The following is a 24552-nucleotide window of genomic DNA, read 5'->3' as shown; positions in this document are numbered from 1 at the left end:
TAATAACAAAAAAAGTAAAAATGTCAGCAGCAATGAAATACCACCAAATGAAAGCTCTATTAGTGAGAAGAAAAGGAGGTAAAATTCATTTGGGTGGTAAGTTGCATGACTGAGCAATAAACTGCTAAAGTTGTGGAGTGCCGATTTGTAAAAAAAAGGGCCTGGTCACTACGGGGGTATAAACCTGTGGTCCTTAAGTGGTTAATCATTGGTGGCAGTGGGCAGTTCCGATCGGAGTCCGAGCAGTGTAATGCTGGGGCTCCAATCGGTTACCATGGTAGCCAGGACGCTACTGAAGCCCTGGCTGCCATGGTATGTTAGTGAGCAGCATTATACTCACGTGCGCTGTGGCCGCCGGGCTCTCCTTCTCATAGATCTGTGCGGCGCATTGCTAATGCTATAAGCATTAGCAATGCGCCGCACAGACAGAAGAAGGAGTGCCTGGCAGCCTCCAATGATTAATACTGGGGAGGGGGGGGACCACTGCCACCAATGATTAATACAATTAACGTCTCCTTGTGGCTGCCCCCATACAGTATAACGTCTCCTTGTAGCTGCCCCCATACAGTATAATGTCTCCTTGTGGCTGCCCCATACAGTATAATGTCTCCTTGTGGCTGCCCCCATACAGCAGGGCTTGACAAATTTCCTTGGAATCTAGGAGCCAGCTAAAAAAGTTAGGAGCCAGGCGGAGCCACGTCATAAAGCCCCTAGTAGGTGCCCCCATAGTGCCCCCCCTCCACTTCTCCATAGAGCCCCCCAATAATGCTGTATACCATGTTACATATACCGCCGTTCCGTCCCCCATTGACTATAATGGGGGTGGAGCTCTGGCGCAGCACGGCAGCTCGCAGGGAGAGGCCGCCAGACTAAAAAAGTTGGACATGCAGTACGGCGGCCATCAAGAGAATGCCAAGAGTGTGCAAAGCAGTAATCAAAGCAAAAGGTGGCTACTTTGAAGAACCTAGAATATGACATATTTTCAGTTGTTTCACACTTTTTTGTTATGTATATAATTCCACATGTGTTAATTCATAGTTTTGATGCCTTCAGTGTGGATCTACAATTTTCATAGTCAAGAAAATAAAGAAAACTCTTTGAATGAGAAGGTGTGTCCAAACATTTGATCTGTACTGTACATCTCCTTGAGAAGCCAATTTGATCCTAAAGGGTTAATTCAAACTGTAATCTAAACTCTGTCCTGTCACTTCTCTTATCTCTCTGCTCCTATCCCTTAATCTTATCATTGCTGCAAAAGCATCAGCCTCAGTGTAAACTGACTCACTGACTGAGTCTGACTCACGGTTCTTTTAACTCAAAGAATCGAATTAGTCAGTCACTAACTAAGTCGGATCTTTAGATTCTTTTAACCTGCGACTCATTCAATTCTTTCTTAGACTCCCTGTACTGTGTGACTCAGACTCAGAGCTGAAGCCAGCTTCCACTCTAGGATCAGAGTACACTCCTCCCGCGTCCCTCCCCTCCCTGCTGCCAGCGTCTCTGCTATTGTGTGCTGTGACGGAGCTGTTTCAAACGGTGCTGCCTCCGGACAGAACGGCAGCTCCGCCCCCATCGCCCAGGAACCTTTGAAAACGGGCTGACAAATACCCAAGCGCCAGGACTAAATTCCTAGTCGCCATGGCGACCTGGGATTTGTCCAGCCCTGCCATACAGTGCAACGTCTCCTTGTGGCTGCCCCCATACAGTGCAACGTCTCCTTGTGGCTGCCCCCATACAGTGCAACGTCTCCTTGTGGCCCCAAGTGTTTTTTTTCTTCTAAATGGGCATTTATCGCGATATATATCGTCATCACAATAAATTTCTTAATATCGTGGGAATATTTTTGATCTCATCCAACCCTACACAGACACCGAAAAAACGTATACACACGATTTGTAAGAATCTACTTAAAAATGAAACCCTGAGCTCCGTTTACTTAAACATCAAATTCACAAGTGAAGATGCCAAAGCTACATTACCATCACCAAAATTAGCCTCAAGATGCTTCAATATTCAGGAAAACACATATAAAGTAATATAAGTAAAATACTGGGCACTCTTCAAATATATGTACCTCACAATTTATTAAATGACATTGCATGGGCAGACAATTCATAAAACACACTTATTATTACATATATAAAAAACTGTATAAAATCTGGGTAGGTTGTGAAAAATAAAGAGCCTTAATATATAATAGCCTCCAAACGATGTAAGTGGGAAAGACTTAATGTGGATGTCCGTTCAGCTTTAGTTGGAATGCAGTCTATATTGCAGGTATATAGAACCCACAGTAGATGTATCCTCCAAGCAACAAGACGATAGTACAGCTGGTGAATTACACTGTAAGACTAATAGTACCACATCGGATCTGTGTTGGAGATGTCTCAAAGAGAGGGGCACCTTCTTGCATATCTGGTGGACATGTCCACTTGTACAGTCCTTTTGGCTTCAGGTCCTTGAAAACATCAACCACATCCTAGGGTTGGGCGATATACCGGTATCACGATATACCGCGGTATTAAAAAAACGGCGATATGGCGATATCGCCGTTTCCTAAATACCGCGGTATTTTGTGACGTCAAAGAGGTCAGCGCACATTGTGCGCTGACCTCTTCTAAACGTGCGTCCGCCCGCTTGCCCATTTTTCCCGCTTCTAACAACTCGCCTTCAAGAACTGACTGATCACTTACCACCCGCCCCTGCACCTGGCATAGCGCTGGGTAACATAACATTACTTCCTCTCGCTCCTGGCCTGCCTCCTTCTTGCTCCGCCTCCCTTAGTGCCGGGCGCCGGCTCTATTGTATATGTGGCGATCCCCTGTGTGAGTACTGTCTCTGGAGAGACTTTTCCTGCGGCTGCCTCACTAGTGCGTTCTGTCTGATGACAAAGTTATAAACGTACTACTTCCTGCAGCAGCCGCCCCGGCTCTCCCTCCTCCTCGCTCCCATAAGACCTTATTATAACGCCCCCTTGTGGCCCCCCATACAGTGCAACGCCTCCTTGTGGCCCCCCATACAGTGCAACGCCTCCTTGTGGCCCCCCATACAGTATAACGTCTCCTTGTGCCCCCCCCATACAGTATAACGTCTCCTTGTGTTTTTTTCTTTTAAACGGGTATTTATCGCGATATATATCGTTATCGCGATAAATTTTATAATATCGTTATCGTCTGAATATTTTTGATATCGTCAAACCCTACCACATCCTAGATAAAAAAAGATAATATGAGGATCACCAGTTGTCCAGAAGTTTCCCTGTTAAACATTATTCCAAATTCACTGAACCTATCGGAAAATAATCTCTTAAGAACTCTTATAGCGGCAGCTAGGCTTCTCATAGCCTCAAATTGGAAAGCACAAGGCCCTCTGTCTATCACGCATTGGATAAATAGAGTAACTTCTATTTCTAGACTAGAAGAACTATCCCATTGGGAATTGAGATCACATTATAAATAAGAAAATCTGGTCCCCGTGGATCAACTGGAGATCCTCAAAACTCTAGACAAGAGGGCCCCCCGCATCTTCTATTCCAGAACTCTATACACGCCTGTTATCTGTAAACGGAACCAGTTCAACTTTTAGCGCCACTTTTTCTCATATACATTAGTAACACACAACTCACCTGAACCTTAAGATGGTACTACTTACTTACCCCCTCACCACTTTCTATCCTGTTTTTTATATATTGTTTATTTGGTTTTAGTCACTTTCATATAGACTAAGGTCATTACAGAGCTAGAGATGATGAGTGGAAGTCTCTTCCTCCCTGTCCCTCTTGACCTCCCTCTTAAGTGATGTTCTTTAGAAGATTTTTGTTGAGCTCTTACTTGGAGGTGGAGGTCAGTAGGGTTCCAAGGGTTTGGAGATGTTTAGTTTAAAGGATTCAAAGCATCATATAACATTATTGATACTTTCAAAACATCTTTACTTGAATGTGTATAAAGCTTAAGTAAATATTGCTATTGTTTCCTCTCTTCTTCATAAATCCACTCAAAGAGTTTTCTCTCTCATTGAGGGCGTACAAGTCTCCACTCGCTTAGCAATTGTAAATTCTCACTCTATGTGATTCTGTACTAATGTATTTGACCTTGATGCTTCTTTGAATTGTTGTCATTATTGTAACCTCCTTTTATTGAAAATCAATAAAAATATATTTTGAAAAGAAAATAAAGATGCGCTTATTTAAAGTAAACTGCCGCCCGCATAGCAACGAATCGGCGATAATTCGATAATGGCATTCATCGACAACGAATCCCGTTATTGAATATTATCGATAAAGTCGATTAATCGTTGCAGCCCTACTGCAAATGGCAGCAAAATGTGGTTAAGAGCACGGCAAGTGCTCTGCAAACAAATATGGATAGGGAAATGACTTAAAATAACATAAAAATAATAATCTTGATCTAGTAGGAGGAGGTCCAAACGGAGTAGGAGGTTGAGGAGGCGTTGGATGTGGCAGCGTATGTGGTAGCCAACACAGTTTTTTGGTTATGTTTTTTATTTTATTTGTTTAAATTTGGGTAGACCCCAAAACATTGGGAAATATAAACTGTGATAACCCCCTCCAGCCATGCTAAACTAACGTTCAGACAATACACTGGCTGCAGGGCACTCCAGTACCTGCAAGGCGTAAAGGGACAGCCCAGGCCATGTGCCCAATTTGGAGACCAAGAAGTTGAAGGGGGTAGACCCATCGTCAGTAAATGTAGGCATGTGCACACATACCGCTCAACCATGTCACATGTCCCAGTGACGTCCACGATCCAATTGGATATCTTCTCTATCAACTTTCGATGTTCTTTTCTACGTCTACCATGTTGATCACGGTTAGCGGTGAATCAGGGTTCCACGCTAGAGAAGGAGCGTGAGAAAGGGATGCCACATCCAAGTGTGGTCAATGGCTGCAATGTGATAGAGTTGAAATGTGGGACAAGTTATGAAAGGAGGTGGCGTGCATCAATTAAAAGACAAATTTTAGAAATGTAAGACCCTGTCACCTATGCAGAGCAGGGGTTTTTCATTGGAAAAAATTGGATAATGTCACCCACCAATGGTACAGACGATTCTGACCCTGTCAACTATGCAGAGCTGGAGTTTATTCACGGCAAAACGGTGTTCATGTCACCCACCAATTGAACAGACGATTTTACAAAAATTAGGTATAGGTCACCTATGCAGAGCAGGGGTTTGTATACAGCAAAAATGGTAAAATGTCACCCAAGAATGTAACAGACACTTTTGCACCCTGCTCATTCTTTTTCTGTGCTTGTGCATCTGTGCTGCCACTTCCATTTCCTCCGAACTAGACAGGTCACTCGCATGACCTTGATTTCATGTGGGGGTCTAGTAACTCATCATCTTCCACCACTATGCAGAAAGCCGCAGCAGTTGGAAACTGTGTTTTGTCATCATCAGAGACGTGCTGCGGTGGTCTTCCAATGTCCTCATCCTGAAACATATGTGGTTGGGCATCAGTACACTCAACCTCTTCCACATCTGGTTTAGGGCTATGTGGATGGCCCACAGAAACCCTGCCAGCAGAATCATCAAAAGGCATAAGAGACTGCTGCATGACTTGGGGCTCAGACTGCTTGCCTGATTTGCAAGGGGGCGAGTTGAAAGACAGATGGCCATGGGCTGTAGGTGCCAACTGTGATCTTTCAGCAGGGTACTAGGTGGGATACAATGCAAAGGAACTGTAAGCACTGTCAGCCCCCCAATCTACTATGGTCTGTACAGTCGTGGCCAAAAGTTTTGAGAATGACACAAATATTAGTTTTCACAAAGTTTGCTGCTAAACTGCTTTTAGATCTTTATTTCAGTCGTTTCTGTGATCTAGTGAAATATAATTGAAACGTATGAAGTGTGTGTAAAGGCTTTTATCGACAATTACATGACATTTATGCAAAGAGTCAGTATTTGCAATGTTGGCTCTTCTTTTTCAGGACCTCTGCAATTTGATTAGGCATGCTCTCAATCAACTTCTGGGCGAATTCCTGACCGATCGCAACCCATTCTTTCATAATCACTTCTTGGAGTTTGTCAGAATTAGTGGGTTTTTGTTTGTCCACCCGCCTCTTGAGGATTGACCACAAGTTCTCAATGGGATTAAGATCTGGGGAGTTTCCAGGCCATGGACCCAAAATGTCAACGTTTTGGTCCCCGAGCCACTTAGTTATCACTTTTGCCTTATGGCACGGTGCTCCATCGTGCTAGAAAATGCATTGTTCTTCACCAAACTGTTGTTGGATTGTTGGAAGAAGTTGCTGTTGGAGGGTGTTTTGGTACCATTCTTTATTCATGGCAGTTTTTTTGGGCAAAATTTTGAGTGAGCCCACTCCCTTGGATGAGAAGCAACCCCACACATGAATGGTCTCAGGATGATTTACTGTTGGCATGATACAAAACTGATGGTAGCGCTCACCTTTTCTTCTCCGGACAAGCCTTTTTCCTGATGCCCCAAACAATCGGAAAGAGGCTTCATCGGAGAATATGACTTTGCCCCAGTCCTCAGCAGTCCATTCACCATATTTTCTGCAGAAGATCAATCTAGCGCTGATGGGTTTTTTTTGGAGAGAAGTGGCTTCTTTGCTGCACTTCTTGACACCAGGCCATCTTCCAAAAGTCTGCGCCTCACTGTGCGTGCAGATGCGCTCACCCCTGCCCGCTGCCATTCCTGAGCAAGCTCTGCACTGGTGGCACTCCGATCCCGCAGCTGAATCCTCTTTAGGAGACGATCCTGGCGCTTGCTGGACTTTCTTGGACGCCCTGAAGCCTTCTTACCAAGAATTGAACCTCTTTCCTTGAAGTTCCTGATGATCCTATAAATTGTTGATTGAGGTGCAATCTTAGTAGCCACAATATCCTTGCCTGTGAAGCCATTTTTATGCAACGCAATGATGGCTGCACGCGTTTCTTTGCAGGTCACCATGGTTAACAATTAAAGAACAATGATTTCAAGCATCATCCTCCTTTTAACAGGTCAAGTCTGCCATTTTAACCCAATCAGCCTGACATAATGATCTCCAGCCTTGTGGTCGTCAACATTCTCACCTGAGTTAACAAGACGATTACTGAAATGATGTCAGCAGGACCTTTAATGACAGCAATGAAATGCAGTGGAAAGTTTTTGTGGTATTCAGTTAATTTTCATGGCAAAGAAGGACTATGCAATTCATCTGATCACTCTTCATAACATTCTGGAGTATATGCAAATTGCCATTATAAAAACTTAAGCAGCATCTTTTACAATTTCCAATATTTTGGCCACGACTGTATATGTAATTTTTTTAGTAAATAAATTCTATGAATCCATTCACAATGTCATGCTCTTCCAGAGGTTTTTGTAAAGGTACTTTCACACGTCCGCTTTTCTTTTCCAGCATAGAGCTCCGTCACAGGGGCTCTATATCGGAAAATAACTGATCAGGCATATCCCCATGCATTCTGAATAGAGAGTAATACGTTCAGGATGCATCAGGATCTCTTCAGTTCAGTCGTTGTGACTGATCAGGCAAAAGATAAAACCGTACCATGCTACGGTTTTATTTCCGGCAAAAAAAATTGAAGACTTCCCTAAATGCCGGATCCGTCATTTTTTCCCCATAGGAATGTATTAGTTCAAAATACCAGAATGCCGGATCCATCCTTCCGACCTGCGCAGACTGGTAAAAATGTGAAAAAAAGATACAAGACGGATCCGTCTGTCCGCATGAAAAGCGGACACACAGATCTGCTCTTGCAATGCATTTGTAAGACTGATCCGCATCTGTATCCGTCTCACAAATGCTTTCAGTCACATGGAGATCTCCGGCGGGCAGTTCCAACGACGGAACTGCTCGCCAGATCACAGTGCCGCAAGTGTGAAAGTAGCCTAAGGTTATTGGGCAGTTTCTCTGCCTACAAGATATTATCACAGATGCTTGGTTTACTTTTGCAGTTCTCAAAAATGAATTTGACTCAGCAGAGATCACATGCCTCTTCTTCACAGCAAAAATGTTATAACATGAGCAAAGATGAGAAAAAGACCTTAACCCTAACTTCTACAAACCTATGAATGCAGAATCAACCTAATCAAACTAATATGAAAAGTTGTTATTCTAAAAATCTTCATCTACTTGCATATTATAAGTTATTCCAGCAAGAATTAGTCTTCATGTAGAAAACTATGATTTAAATCAAATTGACCCTGAGAATCAGGGTAACATATTGAGGTTTGTTTTCCTGTTAACACTTGCTGTATTATGCAAAAAAAAAAAGTGGATTAAAATTTAAACTCCATTTTGCTTTACTTCCTGTGGAATACCTAAAGGGTTAAAGTTTATTTAATTAGTTATGAATACATTTTAGGGGTGTTATTTCTAAATTAGATGATTTTTGGGTCCTTCCCTTTCTGACCAACCCCCATGTATATATACACATCGGCAGTCGGGTATTTAAAGATGGCAACCGCTCGCGGCAGACACCAAGGCTAATGTATGTGATCGACGATAACATTGATTGCACACATTTAACCTCTTACATGTCGTGGTCAAATGTGACCATTGGCTCTGGACGCTAAAAGAATCTGAAACCTGCACTCCTGGCCATGCACCGGCTACCCTTAGTGGGGATCTGGGGAGCCGGATGGTGTGTGCAGAAGCCTCCATCTTCTTAAAGGGGTATTCCCATCACATACAATTGGGGCATATTGCTAGGATATGCCCCCATTGTCCGATAGGTGCGGGTCCCAACGGAGCGGGGAGAGCTGTGGCTGGAGGACCACGGATGGAGAGGAGTCTATGGGAGTGGCAATCTAATGATTGCTCGTTCAAGTTCCCTGGGAGAACTATTAAAAAGTATATCTATATCTCTATATATATTCTATATCTCTATATCTATATCTCTATATATATAGATATATATATAAAAATATTTTTTTTTAAAAAATCTAATCTCCCCCTTTCCCCAAAATAAAAATACACAAATAAAATAAACATCATAAGCACTGCCAAGCACAAAAATGTCCATAAGTCGCTATTTGTTTTGTCAAAGGTGAATTCCCACCTGTGACAATGGGGGCATATCACTAGAAAATGATCGTCTTACCAGAAAAAAAAACTCAAAATGATAAATTCTACATTTCTTCCATCGTTTCACCTCCCAACAAACTGAATAAAAAGTGATTAAAGAATCATACACACTCCAAAATGGTATTAACAAAAAACAAATACAGATCAATCTGCAAAAAATGTGTCTTCATAAAGCTTCATGGCAGCGGGCTTTCTCACTGTGCCTGCGCCGAATGCTGAACGGAACGGCGCAGGCGCAAGATTTACACGGCAGACGGGGCCAGCAAGGGAACCAATGCTGGCCTGGCCCTGTCAAACAGAAGCGCCAGGAAATGAGATGGGCGAACGGAGCCTCCAGGAGCAGGTGCAATGCCCCCCCTGCTCCTAAAGACTCATTTGCATATAATAAAAGTTAAAATTACATAAAAACGTGGGCATACTTAAAAGAAATGCAGTTAAATTTAGGGCTGCAGTTAACGATTATTTGAATAATCGATTAGTTGTCGGGAAAAAAAATACCAAAATTACAAAACAAAGGTTTATATGATTTTATTTGAAAAATTATGTTCAAAGGCCATATTAAAACAAATTGTGGCTGGCGCTGTTATGGGGAGGGGGGATCCACAGACCCCCCTGCCCATAACAGTGCCAGCCACAGACCCCCCTCCCCATAACAGTGCCAGCCACAGACCCCCCTCCCCATAACAGTGCCAGCCACAGACCCCCCCCCCTCCCCATAACAGTGCCAGCCACAGATCCACAGTCAGGACGCTACTGAAGCCCATGGCAGCCAGGACGCTACTGAAGCCCTGGCTTCCATGGTAACATCCCTGATGCTGTGTGCACAGAGCAGGGACAGTGTGAAGTCATATTCACCCTGATCTCTATCAAGGTGAATAGGACAAGGGATGAAAAAAATCCCAGGTTCTAGCCCCTAAGGGGGAAACAGTTATTAAATAAAAAGTGTAAAAATAAATAAAGTAAAAATAAAAAAAACACCAAAATATGAAGTATAAGTCACCCCCTTTTCCCAATTTCACATATAAAATGTATAAATAATAAACATATTGCCACGTCAGAAAAGTCCAAACTATAAAAATCTATATATATAAAAAAAAAAATCTATGCGGTGAAAGCCGGAACATAAAAAATAAATAAATGCGCGATTCGCCATTTTTTAAAATGCGGAATGCACGTGGCTTTTTTGGTTTATTTTTTTCGCGTGGTATCGAATGGTATCGAGTATCGCAATACTTTTTCATGGTATCGAAACCAAATAAAAAATTTGGTATCGCAACAACTCTACTCCCCATAACAGTGAACAGTGCCATGCACAGATCCCCCCTCCCCCATAACAGTGCCATGCACAGATCCCCCCTCCCCCATAACAGTGCCATGCACAGATCCCCCTTCCCCCATAACAGTGCCATGCACAGATCCCCCCTCCCCCATAACAGTGCCATGCACAGATCCCCCCTCCCCCATAACAGTGCCATGCACAGATCCCCCCTCCCCCATAACAGTGCCATGCACAGATCCCCCCTCCCCCATAACAGTGCCATGCACAGATCCCCCCTCCCCCATAACAGTGCCATGCACAGATCCCCCCTCCCCCATAACAGTGCCATGCACAGATCCCCCCTCCCCCATAACAGTGCCATGCACAGATCCCCCCTCCCCCATAACAGTGCCATGCACAGATCCCCCCTCCCCCATAACAGTGCCATGCACAGATCCCCCCTCCCCCATAACAGTGCCATGCACAGATCCCCCTCCCCCATAACAGTGCCATACACAGATCCCCCTCCCCCATAACAGTGCCATACACAGATCCCCCTCCCCCATAACAGTGCCATACACAGATCCCCCCTCCCCATAACAGTGCCATACACAGATCCCCCTCCCCCATAACAGTGCCATACACAGATCCCCCTCCCCCATAACAGTGCCATACACAGATCCCCCTCCCCCATAACAGTGCCATACACAGATCCCCTCCCCCATAACAGTGCCATACACAGATCCCCCTCCCCCATTACAGTGCCATACACAGCTCCCCCTCTCCCATTACAGTGCCATACACAGATCCCCCTCCCCATTACAGTGCCATACACAGATCCCCCTCCCCATTACAGCGCCATACACAGATCCCCCTCCCCATAACAGCCCCAGCCCAGCTGCTCACAGCAGACTATTCTGGCAGTAACTTTTACTCAGCGCATCTTTATTACCTTACAATGAAGCTCAGGTAACAGGCAGAGCGGGCGGCGGCGTAACATCACTCACTCACGTGACACACCTGCTCTGTCCACTATCAGAACTCCGGAAAGGCCTTAAAAAGGGGTTATCTGGTTACCAATCCTGATTAATTATCTTTAGGACAGGTCATATATTAGATCAGCGGGGGTCCGACACCCTACTTCTACCTTACAGCAGCAAAGTGGAAGGCTAGTTCCACACTAGTGTTAGGCATCTCTGGCAGGGAGCAGCTTGCAGGAGATGTCTGGATCCGGTGTTCTGCCAAATCTCTATACCTTGCGAAAAGTCTATACCGGAAGTGACGCGGCCGCAGAGGAATCAGCTGGAGGAGGGTGTGCGTGGCGCTCCGCACATCCACTGGCTTAGGAAGCAATCGTTGCAGAGCAAAATGTTGCATCAGATCTCCCTACCCCTGAGTGCGGACAAATCAGTTACAGTTCTTCCTGATTTGATCTGATGATTTGTGCGCGCACTCAAGGGTAGGGACATCTGATGCAACATTTTGCGCTGCAAAATCTCTGTACCCCTAAGTGCACACGTGCGGTGCACGAAGTACTTCTATCGCAGCGCTGCAACGATTCTTTCCTAAGCCAGTGGATGTGCGCTTGCGCAGCGCACACCCTCCTCCAGCTGATTCCTGCGCGGCCACGTCACTTCCGGTATAGACTTTTCGCAAGGTATAGAGATATGGCAGAACACCGACACTGCCGAATGCTAGGCGACACCCACCGGTCCCATTCATTATAATTGGGAGTGGCAGAGATCTGGCCGCAGAGTGAATGGGGCAGGGAACAGCCAGATGAGAAACAGGCCTAGTACCTGCTTCTACAGCTGTAGGTAAACAGTGAAGAGACTGCTCCCGCAGGTGAAGTTGGTCTGCGGGGGTGATGGGAATCAGACCCCCGCCAGACTGATATTGATCACCTATCGTGAGCACAAGTCATCAATATCAGAAACCAGACAACCCCTTCAAAGGGTTAACTGGGAACTGTAAAATGAAAGTTACCATGAAAATAAGGCTACTTTCACATTAGCGTTTTTTTCGGATTCATCATGCATCTGGAAAACCGCTTCCGTTACAATAATACAACCGCATGCATTCGTCATGAACAGATCCGGTTGGATTAAATCTTCTAAAGCCAAGAAGGATCTGTCATGAACACTATTGAAAGTCAATGGAGGACAGATCCGTTTTCTATTGTGCCAGTGAAAACTGATCCGTCCCTACTGACTTACATTGTGCCAGGACGGTCCGTTTGGGTGTCCGCCTCCAGAGCGGAATGGAGACTGATCGGAGGCAAACTGATGCATTCTGAGTGGATCCTTTTCCATTCAGAATGTAAACTGATCTGTTTTGGACCGCTGAGAGCCGTGAACGGCTCTCACAAACGGAAAGCCAAAAACTCTGTGTGAAAGTAGACTGACTAAAGAAATACAGGAACATATTTTTTTTTTTTTTCCTTTGACACAGGAAAAAAGTCCTATTTGTCTGGACAGTTGGACAGGCATAAAAAAGCTACTCATCGAGTCTAACTTTGTTGGCAAAAAAAAACTGCTAAAAAACTGTGTGAACGATCCCTTTATCACTGCTCGACTCTTCTGTGCGTCAGTTTCGAACCCCGAAACTGTCCGCATTGTGTGAACGCGCTCCAAACAGAAGTACCAGAGGAAAGCTACCTGACAGAAACGTGCGGGCAGCGCGCCACATGGCTGCTCGGCTTCGGAACAGCTTCTCGTCCCGCGTCCTCCCCGCCGCACCACGTGGGCCTAGCTCGGCCGCGCACTGATGACATCAGCACAGGAAGGGAACCCTGCCAGTAACCTAGCGCTGGGAACGGGAGTAGTATACTTTTTATCGTTAAGGAATGAAACAGTCAATGACTGCTCTGAAGAGAAGCGCCTCTAGATAGGAACTAGTGGTCAACAAGTCACAAAATACGTTCGCAGTTTATCAATTATAACGTAAAGTTCTCTTTCTATGTAAGGATTTGCATTATGCACCCTGTAGCGTATACTGTCATGGCGCCTGAAAGCCAGGTTGCGACCGGGCGTGGTCGACGCTTAACCACGCCCTCCTCAGTTTCCTCCTGCTTCTAGCTCTTTCCAGCAGCCTTCCGGTCTATGCGGTTTCCACAGTGAACGCGTCTCTGCGAGCCATGGATCCACGGAAGTTACAGGAGCTGCGGGAGTTTGTCCTCTTGTGTCAGAGTAATCCGGCCGTGCTGCATCGCTCAGAGCTCGACTTCTTCACACGCTGGCTGCAGAGGTGAGCCTAGGCTCCGTACAGGTTATTATGGTGGAACTGTCAGAGGAGGTGACATGGCTCCTGCTCTGTGACTGTCACCCTCCCTGGCAGTGTATGTCTGGTGACCCTTTCTACAGAATGCCCTACATTTAGTAACACCCAGAGGCCCATGAACCACCAGCCCAGTTGGCATTTCCGTCAGGAGACTAGTGCTAGTACTTTATTTTTACCCGCACAATAATTTTTTCTTTATGACGCTGAGATTTTTCTGTTAGTTTTTTACACCCTGCCTTCCCGGAGGCATACATTTGTTCTTTCAAATGGCACCACTTATAGTTGTGGTGGGAAGTAAGAAACAAAAACACAAATGGGGTAGAATTGGATTAAAAAACTAAATTCCACTGTAGTTTTACGGGTTTTATTTTTATGACATTCCCTGACCTGTTAAAAGTGTTGTCCAGCCATGTATATTCTCCCCCCCCCCCCTCCCCCGCAATCAGCTGAGATCCTGGTCTTTACACTAGACAACCTCTCCTGCAGCAGCGTATTGTAATTAGAAGTACTCGCTCCATTCACGTGAATGGAGAAAGTACTTGTATTACACTTCACTTCTGAGACGACAAGCAGTGTAATAAACAGGAAGCCACACTTACATGGATCACCTCCTCTTCAAACAGCTGATCAGCAGGGATGCCGAGTGCTTGACTCCTGTCCTGTCGATCAGATACTGCAGACCTATCCTGACGATAGGTGATCAATATATCTAGCCAGCCTACCCCTTAACCTCTTCAGGACACAGGTCGTACAGGTACGCCCTCATGTCCTGGTACTTAAGGACACAGGGCTTACCTGCACGCCCTGTATATTTCTGATCACCGCCTGATCGGAAGCCGGTGCCTGCTCAAATCATTGAGCAGGCACCTCGGCTAAATGGCCCCCATATCTGCGATCAATTCAGACCTACGGTTTGCGGCTTTTCTAAGTTGTGGCAGCGGCGGGCGGTGCCATCGGGTCCCCATGGGACTTCCTGAGACATCTGCGCTGCCTTACTGTGATGTGCCTATGAGATTCAGCCCCCTAGATCTTACAGGCCCCCGGAAGCTGTATGAGTAATACACACTGTATTACTCATACAGCCAATGCATTCCAATACAGAAGTATTGGAATGCATTGTAAAGGATTAGACCCCCAAAAGTTCAAGTCCAAAAGTGGGACAAAAAATTCAGTGAAAAAAAGTTGAAAAAAATAAAAGTTTTCCACCCAAAAAATTAAGTTTCAAGTAAAAATAAACCAAAACATAATTTTCCCCAAATAAAAATAAATAAAATAAATAGGGCAAAAAAAGTATACATATTTGGTATCGCCGCGTCCGTATCGACTGGCTCTATAAACGTATTACATGACCTAACCCCTCAGATGAACACCGTAAAAAATAAAAACTGTGCTAAATAAACTATTTTTTGTCACCAGCAAGCGATCAAAAAGGCGTTTGCCCACCAAAATAGTACCAATCTAACCGTCACCTCATCCCGCAAAAAATGAGCCCCTACCTGAGACAATCGCCCAAAAAATAAAAATAAAAATATGGCTCAGAATATGGCGACACTAAAACATAAAAAAAAAAAAAAAGCTGTTATTGTGTAAAAATTACATAAATAAAAAAAGTATACATATTTGGTATCGCCGCGTCCGTATCGACTGGCTCTATAAAAATTTCACATATCACATGACCTAACCCCTGAGATGAACACCGTAAAAAATAAAAACTGTGATAAATAAACAATTTTTTTGTCACCTTACATCACAAAAAGTGTAATAGCATGCGATCAAAAAGTCATATGCACCCCAAAATAGTGCCAATCAAACTGTCATCTCATCCCGCAAAAATGAGAACCTACCTAAGATAATCGCCCAAAAACTGAAAAAAACTATGGCTCTCAGACTATGGAGACACTAAAACATTTAATTTATTTTTTTCAAAAATGATATTATTGTGTAAAACTTACATAAAAAAAAATAAGTATATATATATAATATTGGGTATTGCCACGTCCGTGACAACCTGGTCTATAAAAATACCACATGATCTAACCTGTCAGATGAATGTTGTAAATAGCAAAAAATAAAAACTGTGCCAAAACAGCTATTTCTTCTGATCTTGCCTCACAAAAAGTGTAATATAGAACAACCAAAAATCATTGTAACCTAAACTAGTACCAACAAAACTACCACCCTATCCCGTAGTTTCTAAAATGGGGTCACTTTTTTGGAGTTTCTACTCTAGGGGTGCATCAGAGGGGGCTTCAAATGGGACATGGTGTCAAAAAACAAACAGTCCAGCAAAATCTGCCTTCCAAAAACCGTATGGCATTCCTTTCCTTCTGCGCCCTGCCGTGTGCCTGTACAACAGTTTATGACCACATATGGGGTGTTTATGTGAACTACAGAATCGGGGCCATAATTCTTGAGTCTGGTTTGGCGGTTAACCCTTGCTTTGTAACTGGAAAAAAAAAATGGAAAATCTGCCAAAAAAGTGAAATTATGAAATTGTATCTCTATTTTCCATTAAATCTTGTGGAACACCTAAAGGGTTAACAAAGTTTGTAAAATCAGTTTTGAATACCTTGAGGGGTGTAGTTTCATTTTTGGGTGGTTTCTATTATGTAAGCCTCGCAGAGTGACTTCAGACCTGAACTGGTCCTTAAAAATTGGGTTTTTGAAAATTTCTGAAAGATTTCTAGATTTGCTTCTAAACTTCTAAGCCTTGTAACATCCCCAAAAAATAAAATATCATTCCCAAAATGATCCAAACATGAAGTAGACATGGGGAATGTAAAGTAATAACTATTTTTGGAGGTATTACTATGTGTTATAGAAGTAGAGAAATTTAAACTTGGAAATTTGTGTCATGAAGTGCAATATGTGACGAAAAAATCTCATGGCTACTTTCACACTTGTGTTCAGAGTGGATCCGTCCGAGATGGATCCGCTCATATAATGCAGATGGTGGATCCGTTCAGAACGGATCCGTCTGCATTATATTGTAAAAAAAATTGTGTCAAAGTAGCCTCAGACGGATCCGTCCAGACTTTACATTGAAAGTCAATGGGGGACGGATCCGTTTGAAAATTGAGCCATATTGTGTCATATTCAAACGGATCCGTCTCCATTGACTTACATTGTAACGCAAGCAGCGTTCAGGTGTCCGCCTGCTGAGCGGAGGCCAAACATTGCCAGACTGATGCACTCTGAGCGGATCCGCATCCACTCAGAATGCATTAGTGCTGGACGGAAGCGTTCGGGGCTGCTTGTGAGAGCCTTTAAACGGAACTCACAAGCGGAGCCCCGAACGCTAGTGTGAAAGTAGCCTCAGAATGGCCTGGATAATTCAATGCGTTTGCAAAAAATTGCCTGGTCCTCAAGGTAAAATAAGGCTGTGTCCTTAAGGAGTTAAAGGGATTCTGTCACCAAGTTTTGGGGCTATAGAGATGCGGACATTCACGGCTAGATCGCCGCTAGCAAGTCCGCAATATACACACAGCCCTATAGGACAGTTATATTGCGGACATGCTAGCTGCAATCTAGCCGTGCATGTCCGTATCTCTATAGCCTAAAACTTGGTGACAGAATCTCTTTAATAGGGCTGCAACGATTAATCGGTGTAATTGATAACTGAATTCGTTGCCGACAAATCCAGTTATCAAATAATCGTCCAATTCGTTGCTATGCGGGCGGGCGGTTTACTTTAAGTCACTGCATCTTTATTTTACCTTACAATGACGTTCCAGTAACGGGCAGAGCGGACGGCGGCGTAACATCACTCACTCATGTGACGGAGGGTCATTGTAAGGTAAAATAAAGATGCAGTGATTAGTCCGCTGTGAGCAGCGGGGCGGGGCTGTTATGGGGAGGGGGATCCGTCTATGGCACTGCTATGGGGAAAGGGATCTGTGCACTGTTATGCCCATAACGGTGCACAGATCCCCCTGCCCATAACGGTGCACAGATCCCCCTGCCCATAACGGTGCACAGATCCCCCTGCCCATAACGGTGCACAGATCCCCCCTGCCCATAACGGTGCACAGATCCCCCCCTGCCCATAACGGTGCACAGATCCCCCCCTGCCCATAACGGTGCACAGATCCCCCCCTGCCCATAACGGTGCACAGATCCCCCCCTGCCCATAACGGTGCACAGATCCCCCCCTGCCCATAACGGTGCACAGATCCCCCCCCTGCCCATAACGGTGCACAGATCCCCCCCTGCCCATAACGGTGCACAGATCCCCCCCTGCCCATAACGGTGCACAGATCCCCCCCCTGCCCATAACGGTGCACAGATCCCCCCCCCTGCCCATAACGGTGCACAGATCCCCCCCCCTCCCCATAACGGTGCACAGATCCCCCCCCCTCCCCATAACGGTGCACAGATCCCCCCCCCTCCCCATAACGGTGCACAGATCCCCCCCCCTCCCCATAACGGTGCACAGATCCCCCCCCCTCCCCATAACGGTGCACAGATTCCCCCCCCCTCCCCATAACGGTGCACAGATTCTTCCCCCCCCCTCCCCCCCCCCCCCCCCCTCCCCATAACGGTGCACAGATCCCCCCCCCCTCCCCATAACGGTGCACAGATCCCCCCCCCCTCCCCATAACGGTGCACAGATCCCCCCCCCCCTCCCCATAACGGTGACACAGATCCCCCCCCCCCTCCCCATAACGGTGCACAGATCCCCCCCCCCTCCCCATAACGGTGCACAGATCCCCCCCCCCTCCCCATAACGGTGCACAGATCCCCCCCCCCCCTCCCATAACGGTGCACAGATCCCCCCCCCCCCCCCTCCCATAACGGTGCACAGATCCCCCCCCCCCCCCCTCCCCATAACGGTGCACAGATCCCCCCCCCCCCTCCCCATAACGGTGCACAGATCCCCCCCCCCCCTCCCCATAACGGTGCACAGATCCCCCCCCCCCCTCCCCATAACGGTGCACAGATCCCCCCCCCCCTCCCCATAACGGTGCACAGATCCCCCCCCCCTCCCCATAACGGTGCACAGATCCCCCCCCCCTCCCCATAACGGTGCACAGATCCCCCCCCCTCCCCATAACGGTGCACAGATCCCCCCCTCCCCTCCCCATAACGGTGCACAGATCCCCCCCTCCCCCTCCCCATAACGGTGCACAGATCCCTCCCCCCTCCCCATAACGGTGCACAGATCCCCCCCCCCCTCCCCATAACGGTGCACAGATCCCTCCCCCCTCCCCATAACGGTGCACAGATCCCCCCCCCCTCCCCATAACGGTGCACAGATCCCCCCCCCCTCCCCATAACGGTGCACAGATCCCCCCCCCTCCCCATAACGGTGCACAGATCCCCCCCCCTCCCCATAACGGTGCACAGATCCCCCCCCCTCCCCATAACGGTGCACAGATCCCCCCCCTTCCCATAACGGTGCACAGATCCCCCCCTCCCCATAACGGTGCACAGACCCCCCCCTCCTGGTGCCACGCCCTATTTCATCTTCTGGACTGAATTTTTTGCAAATCTGACCAGTGTCACTTTAAGTGCTGATAACTTTAAAACGCTTTGACTTATCCAGGCCATTCTGGGATAGTTTTTTCGTCACATATTGTACTTCATGACACCAGTAAAATGAAGTAACAAAAATTCATTTTTATTTAGAAAAAAATACCAAATTTAGCAAAAATTAGTAAAAAAAAAAATATGCAAATTTCCAAGTTAAAATTTCTCTACTTCTATAATACATAGTAATACCTAAAAAAAAAAAAATAGTTATTACTTTACATTCCCCAGATGTCCCCTTCATGTTTGGATCATTTTTGGAAGGATATGTTTTTGGGGGGGATGTTACAATGCTTCGAAGTTTAGAAGCAAATCTTGAAATTTTTCAGAAATTTTCAAAAACCCAATTTTCAGGGACCAGTTCAGGTCTGAAGTCACTTTGTGAGGCATAGGCCTCATGCACATGGCCGTGTTTCTGCGTCCGAGAGCGGACCATGTAAACCCCGCCGGGATTCCTGCTGACAGCAGGAGTGCACGGCGTCATTGGTTGCTATGACGCCGTGCGCTTCATGCAGCCGCTGCTCTACAGTGATACACTAGTATAGCGTCGTGGTTGCCATGGTTACCGATCGGAGCCCCAGCGATTAAACTGGGACTCCGATTGGAACTCTCCGCTGCCACCAATGATGGGGAGGAGGGGCCGCACTGGCCACCAATGAATTTAATACAGGGGAGGGAGGGGGGGGGGCCACACTGGCCACCACTGAATTTAATACAGGGGAGGGAGGGGGGGGGCCACACTGGCCACCACTGAATTTAATACAGGGGAGGGAGGGGGGGGGCCACACTGGCCACCACTGAATTTAATACAGGGGAGGGAGGGGGACCACAATGGCCACCACTGAATTTAATACAGGGGAAGGAGGGGGGGCCACACTGGCCACCAATGAATTTAAAACTGGGGAGGGAGGGGGGTCTGCCCCCTGCTGCCTGGCAGCACCTGATCTCTTACAGGGGACTATGATATGCACAATTAACCCCTCGGGTGCGGCACCTGAGGGGTTAATTGTGCGGATCACAGCCCCCTGTAAGAGATCGGATGCTGTCAGGCAGCAGGGGGCAGTCATGTGCACAGTTCATAGTATATTCTAACTTGAAGCGTCCCCATCACTATGGGAACGCCTCTGTGTTAGAATATACTGTCGGATCTGAGTTTTCACGATGTGAAAACTCAGCTCTGAAAAAGCTGTATGCAGACGGATCTGCGGATCAGTCTGTGCTAAAGTAGCCTACGGATCACGGACGCGGATGGCAATCTTGTGTGCCTCCGTGTTTTTTCACGGACCTATTGACTTGAATGGGTCCGTGAACCGTTGTCCGTCAAAAAAATAGGACAGGTCCTATTTTTTTGACGGACAGGAAACGCGGATAACGGACGCGGATGACAAATGGTGCATTTTCCGAGTTTTCAACGGACCCATTCAGAGTCAATGGGTCCGCAGAAAATCACGGAAAACGCAACAACAGACACGGATGCACACAACGGTCGTGTGCATAAGGCCTAATACTGTGTGTATTACTCATACAGCTTCCGGCCTGTGAGATCCAGGGGGCTGGATCTCACAGGCTCGTCACCGGAAGTCAGCGCGATGCCTTCCTTAGACATCGCACTGCCTTCCATGCCATCAGGTCCCCAGTACAGCCGCATGGGGACCCGATGGTACCGCCACCCGTCGCTGCCGCACCCGGTAAAAGCCGCAAACTGCAGGTCTGAGGCGATCGCCGACACGGGGGACTCACGGGTCACTCACGGGTCCACCCTGGTGTTGTGATAGGATGCATGCTGAATGATTTCAGTGGACATCCTGTTCCAATTAACCCCCGCCGCTACCAAATCGCGTTTTAAAGTTAGGATGTACCGGTACGCCATAAGTCCCTAAGGGGTTGGAAACCTTCTGTAGTCTGGAATACTATTGCAATATGTTGCTGTTGGGCTTTTAGATCTGGCGACAATACAAGGTAGGGTTGCTATCTGGCAGAGACATATTTTTGAAAACTCTCGCTTTATGTGGGTGAGCAAATTCCAGCTGAAAATGCCCATTGGAAGCCCTGTCATGAGAGGCTGCATATGTGGCTACAGGGTGTTCTATCACTATTAGGGGTAACCAGGGTGGATAATGCTTTTTGAGGAAAATATATTGCCATCCAAAGGTTATTCCATCATGAAATAAAGATTCGTTTTTTAATTATGTAGAATAAGGCTGTACGTGGACTCCTATATTGTTGAATGGATTAGGCAGTGGAGGCAGTGGCTGAGGGACAGACCACAGAGGGTTGTAGTCAATGGAGTATATTCATACCATGGTCTTGTCACCAGTGGGGTACCTCAGGGATCTTTTCTGGGACCCATATTGTTAAATATCTTTATCAGCAAAATTGCAGAAGGCCTCAATGGTAAGGTGTGTCTTTTTGCTGATGACACAAAGATTTGTAACAGGGTTGATGTTCCTGGAGGGATACACCAAATGGAAAAGGATTTAGGAAAACTAGAGGAATGGTCAAAAATCTGGCAACTAAACTTTAATGTTGATAAGTGCAAAATAATGCACCTGGGACATAAAAACCCAAGAGCAGAATATAAAATCAGTGATACAGTCCTAACCTCAGTATCTGAGGAAAGGGATTTAGTGGTCATGATTTCTGAGGACTTTGTAATGGGGATCCAGCAGGGTGGCAACCCAGTAGTCCGCACACGTTAAAATGTGGGCAACTCTGCTGTCATTACGCAGGCACTGCAGCATGTAGTCGCTCATGTGTGCCAGGCTGCCCAGAGGTAAGGACAAACTGTCCTCTGTGGGAGGCGTAGTGTCATCTTTCTCCGTTTCCCCCCAGCCTCGCACCAGTGATGGGCCCAGCTGCGTTGGGTGCCACCCCGCTGTGAACATGCTTCATCCTCATCCTCCTCGTCCTCTAGTAGTGGACCCTGGCTGGCCACATTTGTACCTGGCCTCTGCTGTTGCAAAAAACCTCCCTCTGAGTCACTTCTAATAGACTGGCCTGAAAGTGCTAAAAATGACTCCTCTTCCATCATCGCCCTAAAGGCTGTTTCACACGAGCGGATGCCGTGCGTGACATCCACTGCGTGAATGACAGCCAAGACCCGATGCTGACAGCAGAATCACGGAGCATTAACATGATTGATAATGCTCTGTGCCTCTCTGTAACCTCTACTATGAAATCACAGTGACAACTTTATCTTACTGATTTTGTAGTAAAGAGGTCACAGAGAGGCACAGAGCATTATCAATCATGTTAATGCTCCGTGATTCTGTTGTCCGCATCGGGTCTTGGCTGTCATTCACGCAGCGGATGTCAAGCACGGCATCCGCTCGTGTGAAACAGCCCTAAGTGTTTTCTCAAGGAGACATAGAAGTGGTATTGTAATGCTGATAACGGTGTCATCGCCACTGGCCATGTTGGTGGAGTACTCGAAACAGCGCAACAGGGCACACAGGTCTCGCATGGAGGCCCAGTCATTGGTGAAGTGGTGCTGTTCCGCAGTGCGACTGACCCGTGCGTGCTGCAGCTGAAACTCCACTATGGCCTGCTGTTGCTCGCACAGTCTGTCCAGCATGTGCAAGGTGGAGTTCCACCTGGTGGGCACGTCGCATATGAGGCGGGGAGGCCTAAGTTACGTTATAGCGCAGACAGTCGAGCAGCGGCAGGATGTGAACGCCAGAAGCGCACACTTGATTTTTATCGGATACTTGGTTGTGCAGGGAAGGCATGGCTCTCTTGGAGAAGTAGTGGCGGCTGGGAACAACATACTGTGGGACAGCAAGCGACTTGAGCTGTTTGAAGCTGTCTGTGTCCACCAGCCTGAATGACAGCATTTCATAGGCCAGTAGTTTAGAAATGCTGGCATTCGAGGGTGGCTAGGTGGGAATCTACACTTTCTCTCAAATGTTTGTGAGATGGAGAGCTGAACGCTGCCGTGTGACATGGTGGAGATGCTTGGTGACGAGGTGTTGGTGGTAAATCCTCTGTTTGCTGGGCGGCAGGTGCCAATGTTCCTCCCGAGGCGGAGGAAGAGGCCGAGGCAGCAGCAGAAGAGGTAGCAGGGGGAGCCTGAGGGAGTTCCTTGTTTTTAAGGTGTTTACGCCACTACAGTTCATGCTTTGCATGCAGATGCCTGGTCATGCAGGTTGTGCTAAGGTTCAGAACGTTAATGCCTCGCTGCAGGCTCTGATGGCACAGCGTGCAAACCACTCGGGTCTTGTCGTCAGCACATTGTTTGAAGAACTGCCACGCCAGGGAACTCCTTGAAGCTGCCTTTGGGGTGCTCAGTCCCAGGTGGCGGTGGCCATTAGCAGGCAAACTCTCTTGGCGGCGGGTGTTCTGTTTTTGCTCCCTGCTCCCTGCTCCCCTCTTTTGCTACGCTGTTGGCTTGGTCTCACCACTGCCTCTTCCTCTGAAAGTCAGTGGCACGACCTTCATTCCATGTGGGCTCTAGGACCTCATCGTCCCCTGCATCGTCTTCCACCCTGTCTTCATTCCTGACCTCCTGTTCAGTCTGCACACTGCAGAAAGACGTAGCAGTTGGCACCTGTTTCGTCATCTCCATAGACGTGCTGAGGTGGTATTCCCATGTCCTCATCATCAGGAAACATAAGTGGTTGCGCGTCAGTGCATTCTATGTCTTCCTCCGCTGGGGAAGGGCTGCCAGCAGAGTCTTCAAACAACATAAGAGACTGCTGTATAACTTGAGGCTCAGACAGTTTCCCTGGTATGCATGGGGGTAATGTGGACAGACTGATGGGCTTGATTTTCAGGCGCCATCTGTGCGCTTTCTGCGGAAGACTGGGTGGAAGATAATGTTGTGAACGTGCTGGATCCACTGTCTGCCACCCAATTGACTAATGCCTGTATCTGCTCAGGCCTTACCATCCTTAGAACGGCATTGGGCCCCCACCAAATATCGCTGTAAATTCTGGTGGGTACTGGGACATGAGGTAGTTGGTTCACTAGGACATGTGGCTGTGGCTGAACGGCCACGTCATCTCCCAGCACCAGAGGGTCCACTAACACCACCACGACCATGTCCGCGTCCCTTACTAGATGTTTTCCTCATTGTTAGGGTCCATTCACACGTCCTGTTTTTTTTCATCCTGAAAAACGGTCCGTTTTTTGCGGATCCGTTGTTCCTGAAAATGTTTCCGTATGTCATCCGTATGTCATCCGTTTTTTGCGGATCCGCAAAAAACGGAAACATGTATACATTTCAATAATCAAATAAAGTTGTTTGGATTTCTTTGAAAAAAAATTGGGAAAAAAAAAAAAAAAAAGATTTGTTATGTGTTTCCAGGAACGGAATCCGCAAAAAACGAATGACATCCGAATGTCATCCGTTTTTTGCGGATCCATTGACTTTGTATTGTACCAGGATCCGATTTTTCAGGACAAGAATAGGAC

At 46.7% G+C, this 24552-nt stretch overlaps 2 protein-coding genes across 8 annotated transcripts in view; one reads left to right on the top strand and one right to left on the bottom strand.

Annotated features, from left to right (window-relative positions):
- Positions 1 to 13130, bottom strand: part of XPNPEP3 (X-prolyl aminopeptidase 3) — a 548503-nt gene extending 535373 nt beyond the window's left edge. For 3 of the 7 annotated variants that reach the window (XM_044302131.1, XM_044302133.1, XM_044302134.1), the window contains exon 1: positions 12990 to 13130. In XM_044302131.1, coding sequence (XP_044158066.1) covers positions 12990 to 13105 — 116 coding nt within the window. In that variant the 5' untranslated portion in view covers positions 13106 to 13130. The remainder of the gene's footprint in view (positions 1 to 12989) is intronic. The other 4 variants (XM_044302138.1, XM_044302136.1, XM_044302132.1 and 1 more) reach the window with 4 other exon arrangements.
- Positions 13131 to 13332: 202 nt separating this feature from the next.
- The window catches only part of ST13 (ST13 Hsp70 interacting protein), a 165096-nt gene continuing 153876 nt past the window's right edge, over positions 13333 to 24552 (top strand). The window contains exon 1 of the mRNA XM_044302140.1: positions 13333 to 13578. Within this exon, the coding sequence (XP_044158075.1) occupies positions 13469 to 13578 (110 nt within the window). The 5' untranslated portion in view covers positions 13333 to 13468. The remainder of the gene's footprint in view (positions 13579 to 24552) is intronic.

This window comes from Bufo gargarizans, chromosome 7 (genome assembly GCF_014858855.1).
Source record: "Bufo gargarizans isolate SCDJY-AF-19 chromosome 7, ASM1485885v1, whole genome shotgun sequence".
Classification (NCBI taxonomy): Eukaryota; Metazoa; Chordata; class Amphibia; order Anura; family Bufonidae; genus Bufo; species Bufo gargarizans.
Note: the sequence above shows the minus strand (reverse complement) of the source record. Positions and strands in the feature narration are given on the sequence as shown.